This window comes from Fragaria vesca, linkage group LG1 (genome assembly GCF_000184155.1).
Source record: "Fragaria vesca subsp. vesca linkage group LG1, FraVesHawaii_1.0, whole genome shotgun sequence".
Taxonomy (NCBI): Eukaryota; Viridiplantae; Streptophyta; class Magnoliopsida; order Rosales; family Rosaceae; genus Fragaria; species Fragaria vesca.
In genome coordinates this window covers 21,603,079-21,611,912 of record NC_020491.1, presented here as the reverse complement: position 1 = coordinate 21,611,912, position 8,834 = coordinate 21,603,079, and the positions used below count along the sequence as shown (strand labels likewise).

The following is an 8,834-nucleotide window of genomic DNA, read 5'->3' as shown; positions in this document are numbered from 1 at the left end:
ACCATATCAGGTAACAGAGCAATACTTGAGTACTATTTCAAGTAAAATAAATTCGTAAGTACCAAAAAGTACATTTCATAATAGTTCAGGTACCATTTTAGGATTTTACCCAACAATAAATCTATAATAGACATGGAGTTCTAGCTTCTCTTGGACAAGATATACAACTCAAGAACCTGATATATTTTAGACAATTTAGCATATCATAGAAAATGTAAGGAAATGTAGTGAAAGGAATATGAAAAGAAATGTAGTGAGCAAATTCTTATATTTAAAAATAAAATAGAGGTGTAGAGAGAATGAGAGGTATACTAAGTAAATTTAAAGATCTCAATGACCCCACTACTCTTATTTAACAGTTAACACACAACAATATTTACCTACACAGACTTACCCTCACCCCCAAAGACTTACTTACCCAGTATTTACCCAAACCCTAAACACTAACGGGCAGTACTAACCCTTCCGATTTCTGTTCATCCTCCTCAGTTCTGCTCAAACCCTTGGAGCTGCCCACCGCCATGACGCCGCTGCCGCCGCCTCTGTCACGTGGAGCGACGAGAAAAGCGAAGAAGAAACAAATCCAACACCAACACGCAGAGCTGGAGCGCTTGGATTCTCTGCCATGGAACCCCTCCTCTTCTGTTCCTCTCCCCAATGACAATGATGATGATGATGATGTCAATGGCCTCGAAGGAGGTTCGTAATCTCTATCCCTAACCCATTCATATGATGCTTAGCTCTTTTTGCTAGAGTTGATCGTAGTTTCAACTGACTGCAGGTTTTCTTATGCTTGAGGAGATTGATGAGGCTGATTATGGTTTAGACATTCCTGCATTAGAAGTAGAAACCAGTTCTAGGAACAAAAAGTGTAAGCCAACTAAAAGGTCCAAGAAGCGAAAGCATGACCAGGTTGACGCCTTGGGGGTTCAGGATGAGAAAGACATGACCAAGAAGCTGGAGGAACCTGATGGTAATGGCGGCAGTGAAGACAATGATGGAGATGCGGGTTCGAAGAAGAAAATGAACAAGAAGAAGAAGAAGAAGGGGACAGCCAAGGACACCCAGAAAATTGAGGAATCCACTGCTGGTTAGTATTTCTTTTCTCTTCTGTGGATTTTCAAAATATTAATATCATTTTCCATGGTTGCATATTGTTGTAGATGGAAAGGATGAAGTAGAGGAGCAAGTTGATGAGTATGAATACCATGCATGGAATGAGTTGAGACTTCATCCCCTGATTATGAGATCGATATATAGGCTTGGCTTCAAAGAACCAACAGCCATCCAGAAAGCCTGCATTCCTGCTGCTGCTCATCAAGGGAAGGTTGGCTAAGGTTATTGTATAATGTATCGGACATGTGAAAAATATTATGTTTGAATGTTAATCAATTCGTCTACATGACAGGATGTTGTTGGTGCTGCGGAAACAGGATCTGGGAAAACGTTAGCTTTTGGTCTGCCAATTTTGCAACGCCTGTTGGATGAAAGAGAAAAGGCTGTGAAAGTGTTTGAAGAAAAAGGAGAGGAAGCAGAAAAAGTCACTGCAAAAGGCTTTTTACGGGCCCTTGTTATTACTCCTACAAGAGAGCTCTCACTTCAGGTAATGTAATGGGCATTGTGAGTTGCTTCTATTCAGGCATTTCTCAGTTGCACACGTTCATAGCTTGTGTACGTTTACTATATGAGCTTGAACACAATGTAATTCTTGCTGTGCATAGTTAGGGCAGTATTATCAGATTCCAAGGAGGTTATAAAACATCTCCAGAAATTTCTCATCTATACAATTGCAACTTATCATGAATCAACAGTTTACTGATTTCTTGCCATGCATCTCAACTTAAATGGCAGTACTCTTTTTGAATATGTGGACCATGTGGATTGTAGACTCCTTTTTTAACACTCGTCTGATTCCAAATCTTGTCGGGATTTCCATTTTTCCTTTTTCAGGTCTCTGATCATCTTAAGGCAGTCGCCAAGGATACTGATATTAGAGTGGTGGCAATAGTTGGAGGTATGTCAACGGACAAGCAGGAGAGACTTCTTAGATCAAGACCTGAGATTGTTGTTGGAACTCCAGGGAGATTATGGGAACTTATGTCTGGAGGAGAAAAGCATCTAGTTGAGGTCAGTGATCAGTACTAGTAGATGGATATTGGATAACCTGAGACTATGTATAATAAGAAATTTGGCTTTTCCATATCATTTTCCTCTCCTTTTCTATATTCATGCCATTAGGTTTGCTTTCGTTAATCGTAGGTCTGTAGCGCACTTGTTATTCATCTTTGCTGTTGTTGGATAATGATGTCTTTGTAGTTTGGAGTAACTGCCCGTTCTTGTGTTGTATTAGTAGATAGCTTTTCACTATGAGTTGTACTCTTAAATTTCAAATTAGTAGTCTCGATATGCTACCGATACTCACATGTGCTTGCTGATATTCTGCATATGACAGAGTCTAGACCACAGTTGCCAATGTGCTTATAATTTTGTGCCTACCAAATATTTGAAGAAAATCTAATTAGAGACGAGCCAATAATCTGAATGGAATACTAACTCTATCAGAGCCTGCACAACTTGAACTGTCATTTGTTTCATTTTGCTATGCTATCAAGGCATGCCATATATATTCTTATATTTATGTATGTAGTTGTTTTCAATCGCAAAGGGTGTCCCTGTTATACCCTTGTAAGTGGGCCAAAATATAAGAAGTATGCTGATATTGGTCCCAAGTGTAGGAGTTTAAGTTTATTTTTTGCATTCAATAAATAAAAAGCAAGTTGTAGCGCTTGACCTTTATTGTTGGCTTCCCTCTTTGCTTTTGCAGTTGCACTCGTTGTCTTTCTTTGTGCTGGATGAGGCTGATCGAATGATAGAAAGTGGCCATTTCCATGAATTGCAGTCGATTATCGACATGCTTCCTTTAAAGAATAGTTCTTCTGTACATTCCGGAAACACACAAGATTCTGTTACCATGCCCAACATCCAGAGGAAGAAGAGACAGACATTTGTTTTATCTGCAACAATAGCACTATCTGCTGATTTCCGGAAAAAGCTGAAGCGTAGTTCTCTAAAACCAAAGCAATCAACGTCTGATGGGGTGAATTCTATAGAAGCTCTCTCTGAGAGAGCAGGGATGAGAGACAATGTAGCCATCATTGATCTGACAAATACATCCATTTTGGCAAATAAGCTCGAAGAGTCATTTATTGAGTATGTGCTTTTCCTCTATTCATCAATTATCTGGCTTCTGAAAAAATAAATTTCATGAGAATTCAATTCACCTTACCAGTGTCTTAAAGTTTAAACTCATTTAGTTGTGACAACTCTGTGTGTGTGTGTGTGTGTGTGTGTGTGACAGAGACAGATACATATAGCTATTTAGTAGGAAACTAAGATAAGTAATAGTGGCTATTTGGACTTAGAAAATGCATAATTGCCTGATGTATGTATAGGTTTAGGTGTTTGAGAGTATGCAGGAATAACCTGACATACATGTAGATGCAGCAGAGATGTAACATACCTATCCCACTGTGCATGTACCATGCTCTTATTAGGCCTTACGTAAGTAATATCTTCTTGTTGAGTGAATGGTAGGGTTGATGAATAGGTCTATATGTTTTAAATTGAAGTTAGACTAAAGTGTCTATCAGTCTGTTTAAAGAAAAAAAAAAAAGTTAGCTACAAGTGCAACTGAAACCATAAAATGTGTTCGGCTGTACAAATCATTCACAAGTTGTCATCTCACTGTGTATATCTTATATTAGGGTAATGGTCTTTCCAATGAAATTCTACTTAACCATGGTAGGATTGCAGATGCAGGGAAGAAGACAAAGACGCCTATTTGTATTATATATTAAGTGTTCATGGGCAAGGTCGCACAATCATATTCTGTACATCCATTGCAGCTTTACGGCATATAACATCGCTCTTGCGAATCCTTGGCACAGATGTTTTGACACTTCACGCTCAGATGCATCAGCGAGCTCGTTTGAAGGTTTGCTTTCTTTTTTCTTTTTTTTATTAAAACAAACAATCTAGTATAAGCTGTATTTGTATCGCATGTGTACCAAAGTCACTTGTGACTAAATCCCATAAACTCTGCTATATATCAATATGATTGACACAACATATTTGAAGTATAAAATATGCTGATGTGAATTTTTTATTCAGTAGTATTTGAATGACTATTTGGAAAGAAAAGTTAAAATCCACCTTTCAATTAAATTTTGTTGACCTGAGGTGAATCAGTATATCATATTAGATTAAAAAGAATACATATTACGACATAATTATGAATTTATAATGCTGATGATGTAGACTAAGAATGGAAAATGTTTCTTTTTTTTTTTTTTTTCTTTTGGTAGCAGTTTCTCTTCTGGTTTGTCCTCTATGTTCTGTCTGAAATTTGTATAGAATGGTACCCTAACTTGATCTGGGTCACAAGTTCTGTCTGAGTGTATGTTGGCCTATGTTGATGGAAAGTTTTGATTAAGATAATGAAATTATGATAGGCTTAGAATATTGTTATTCAGCAGCTTCATATTTGTATAATGTGCTTGCGGTCGTAGAGAGATGCAGATACGGTTACTTTATTTTAACTATTAGGGCATGTTTACTAACTTGGAATGGAATTGAGAGTGGTGTAATTGATTCCGGAATGGGTGAATTCTAGCGTTTACTAGATATTAAGGTATTGGAATGGATGTGGGTCCCACTTGCTTACCAGGAATCGATTCCTAATGAAACCCCTTATTCGATACCTAAGGGGGAGATGGCTATCAAAATCAAGGTAATGGAATCAACTTTTTCTCCCAAAAATATCCTCACATAATTATAATATTTCTAAATTATCTAACCCTAAAAATATATATATATATATATATATTATATTTTAGGGGGTATTTTAAATTCATTTCTCGAAGGATTATTTTAGTAATCAAACTAGTTTTAATTCCGATTCCATATGGTAAGTAAACAACATCAATCGTAATTAGTTTCATTCATGTTTTGATTCCTTATGGTAAGTAAACAGTAGAATGGTATGAAATATTCTCATACCGATTTTTGTTGATACCGACTGTTGTTGATACCGATTCATGATAATTTCCATTCCAAGTTAGTAAACATGCCCTTAATACCTTTAAATCCCTGGTTGTTGGCTTGGATTTAATTAGGTGGATAATTTGAGAGCACTTATTGTCCACAACCAATTTGTTATTTCTTCGAAATTTTGCGTCCTGTAAAAAAGAGTCTTTTCATTGGTTGTATTTGTATATTTTGTATATGTATATCTTATACATATGTTTTACTCAGTTATTTTATCTTAACCATCTTTATTGTACTTTATGTAGGCAATTGACCGATTTCGGGGGAGTGAACACGGTAAACTTGTGGCTACTGATGTTGCAGCCAGAGGCCTGGATATTCCTGGTGTTCGAACTGTTATTCACTACCAGCTTCCCCATTCAGCAGAAGTAAATATTTGGATTCTATTTCTCATGTTTTGTTCTGAGGTCATTACCTATTCTGACTTAACATGTTTATCCTTTTTTACTAGGTTTATGTTCATAGAAGTGGTAGAACTGCTAGAGCCACTGCCGATGGGTGTAGCATTGCACTAATCGCACCAAATGAGACATCCAAATTTGCTTCTCTGTGCAAATCATTTTCTAAGGTCAAGAGTCATAAATAAACTGCCCTTTAAGTGCTACTTTGTTATTGTGGTCACACTTCTAATATATCAACTGCAAAACTTAATATGTTCTGTTCTGGTGTTCAAAATTTGTCTCTAATATTTTGTCTTGCTTTCATACTCTAGCTAAGTTTTCAACGATTTCCTTTGGAGAACTCATACTTCCCAGAGGTTATGAGACGATTATCTCTTGCACGCCAAATTGACAAGATTCTGCGGAAGGATTCCCAGGTATTCGATCAATTTAGAACATTAGAACTTTATGATACTTGTGCATAAGTGGATAAACTGTTGGGCTGTTAAGGACCAGAGCTTTCTTCACCTGATGTATGGAAAGATAGGCCAGACCAGCTGAGGGCGAATGAGTCTCTGACTTTCTCTTTGCCTTTGTTTTAAACTTAAGAATCCCTCATCCAGATGGGGCCCAAAGAATTGAATGTACCATAGGCCTGGATTTGACCTAGCTGGGCCCTATCTTCATTATAGAATATAACTAAATTTGCTTTATTGTTCATCATACTATTCCATTATAAGCTGAATGTAATACATTATATGGATATGAGACTGTGGCTTGGGATGGGGTCTATTTGGTGTCCGCCGCAGATATACATTTTTATTTATGCAAATCAAGTGCACCTATATGTCCATCCAAATGAACTCCTGTGGGCTCTTGAGTTACTCCTTCTAAAATGTTAGCTCTCGTACATTAGTTGTGTTAATGGCAGAAAGTCTTGAGTTTTGTTGTAACTCATACCATCCTAACATTTTGAATTTTAGTTTTCTATCTCTGTGTTGTCATTTTTTTTTTTTCTATAATCCTAACTTTTAAGCTCTTAATTTCTTATTATATATTTTTTTTATATTTTGCCTTTTAGCTTATCAAAGAAAATTATGGTGTTTCATACATATCTCTTTTTGCCTCCTACTTATACTTGATTTACAGATTACTAGTATTCTCGTGTATAAGACGTGCATATTAAGTAATTTGATTCCCCACTTGTGTCTTATAAGGTTTTCAAATGATGAGCTTCAGTGTTAACATGCATTATTTTTACTATATAAGTATATATGGCTTTCATTCCTTTTGCAGGACAGAGCAAAGAAAAGCTGGTATGAAAGAAATGCAGAATTAGTTGAGTTGGTTGTCGACAGTGATGAGGATGAAGAGGATAGAGTTAAGAATTATAAGCAAAAGAAAGCCAGCTCTATGAATTTAAAAAACTTACAGCAGGTTGGCTATTCTTTCTCTTAATGTTGAAGTACATCTTATGATTGGCAGATATGCATTTGGGTCATCATAAGTTGATCTAACTTTATGTTTGAAAACCAGGAATTGAAAATGTTGCTTTCACGTCCATTACAACCGAAGTCATTTTCACATCGGTATTTGACTGGGGTAATCAGTTCGCAATCTTCTTCACATTGTCATTCTTTCTATAAGCCAGATCAGTACTGTTAATTTGGAGGAAAACAATTTCAATAGGCATGTCAGGCTTATAATTTTTTAATAGATGATAAAGAACTATGGCTTGTAATATGTTTGTAATTTTACTGTAGAATATTGTTACAATGTTTTTTTTTATTCATTTTTCCTTTAATTTCATTTGATGGAAATGTTACTTTGTAAGAGGCTTGGGCAATGTTAGGCATGTCGTATGCCCTAATAAAATTACTCACATTAGTTTTTAACTGAATGACTCATTTCTGTTATTGTTTTTTTTTTTTTTTTTCAGTCTGGTATTACACCTCTGATGCAAGATCAATTTGAAGAATTGGCTAAGCAAAAACTAGGCGATAGCAGCAACTCAGGAAAACGAAGTAAAATGGTAGTTATTGGGCAGAATTGTGTGGAACCACTCCAAGCACTTCGGAGTTCTGGGCATGAGGTAGTGTTAAGCTCTACCCTTTCCCTATGTTTGCACTCTCAACTTTTTCTTGTCTGTGAGCAATTCCTAAAACAAGATACGGATACTCTTATGTTTTATGGTAAATTTGCACGTATTGTTACATACCATTCCGATTCTTCAAATTTTGCTGATTCTTCTAATATTTTTCTTGTCCGTCTTTGGTGAAATATTGTAGAATGGTAATGCTATACAACTTGTCTTTTTCTGACAATAATAATAGAATAGTAATGCTGCACAACTTAATTGTTATCCCCAGTGCAATGTTAAAAGCCATGGAAAACTAGAGAATCTTACTTCCTTGTTAGAGGAGTGTATCTTGTGTCGTTTATCATTTTATATTTATCCATCTTTTCAAGTTCTCATATTTCATACTCTCTTGCAGGTGCACATAGATGTGAAAGAGGCGGCACAAAAACGGAGGAATATGGAGAACCTAAGGAGGAAAAGAAAAGACGAGAAAAAGCGTAAGCTGCTCTTCATTCCTTTTGTTTTTTTTTTCTTTATTCCTTGTTTCAGCATAGTTGTTGATAGTGTTGTTCCTGCCAGGGTTGAGAGATGACCGCAGAAAGAGGAAGAAGCAGCTAAAAGGGGGAGAATGAGTGCTGTTTAAGGATTGTACTAGGACTAACAATTTTTTTGTCAGTAATGTTAAAACTCACTTATATACAACAATCAAGTGCTGTATTATTTTCTGAAATTTTTTATTTTTGCTGCTTAGAGAAAGTGAGAAACTTTGTACCTAGAAATTCGAAGTTGTCGCGAAGGAGATGCAGTTTGAAAGGAGACGATGAACCTATGAAGATGGAGTCAAGAGATGATCTTGATGAGTTTTGTGATGTTCTTTAAAGGTTCTGGTGTAGATCGAATTGATAGCCATGGCATCAGATTTGAGCTAGGGTTTGAAGGAAATGAGTTAGTTTTGAGAGAGAAACGAACTGAGAGGAATATTAGAATGAAGAATTCTTTTAGTCACAAAAGCTTGGTTACAAAGTAAGGAAAGTCTTCAGCTATTTATACAAAGAGATAAGGTAACAAACTAACTGAAAGCAATAGCTGGAATTGGTACTTTCAAAAAAAAAAAAAATAAGCTGGAATTGGCTATAACAAAACCCACGTGACATGCTCTCATTTGTAGCTTCTAGAATCTAGAATCTGTTAAAGATAAGGATTAAATTCAGTTTACCCCCTTAAACTTTAGGGCTAAAATCAGTTTGCTCTCTCATCCTTTTTTAAAT

At 36.1% G+C, this 8,834-nt stretch overlaps 1 protein-coding gene across 1 annotated transcript; it reads left to right on the top strand.

Moving 5' to 3' along the window:
* The first annotated feature begins 495 nt into the window (after positions 1-495).
* LOC101306385 (DEAD-box ATP-dependent RNA helicase 13-like) lies at positions 496-8,395 on the top strand. Its single transcript, XM_004289532.1, has 15 exons — positions 496-699; positions 782-1,090; positions 1,164-1,327; positions 1,409-1,603; positions 1,951-2,127; positions 2,825-3,210; positions 3,814-3,994; positions 5,352-5,474; positions 5,558-5,674; positions 5,819-5,923; positions 6,783-6,923; positions 7,023-7,088; positions 7,426-7,578; positions 7,982-8,063; positions 8,146-8,395. Exons 1-15 carry the CDS (start codon positions 522-524, stop codon positions 8,196-8,198), a joined length of 2,430 nt encoding a protein of 809 aa, XP_004289580.1. The 5' UTR covers positions 496-521; the 3' UTR covers positions 8,199-8,395.
* Positions 8,396-8,834: the final 439 nt, after the last annotated feature.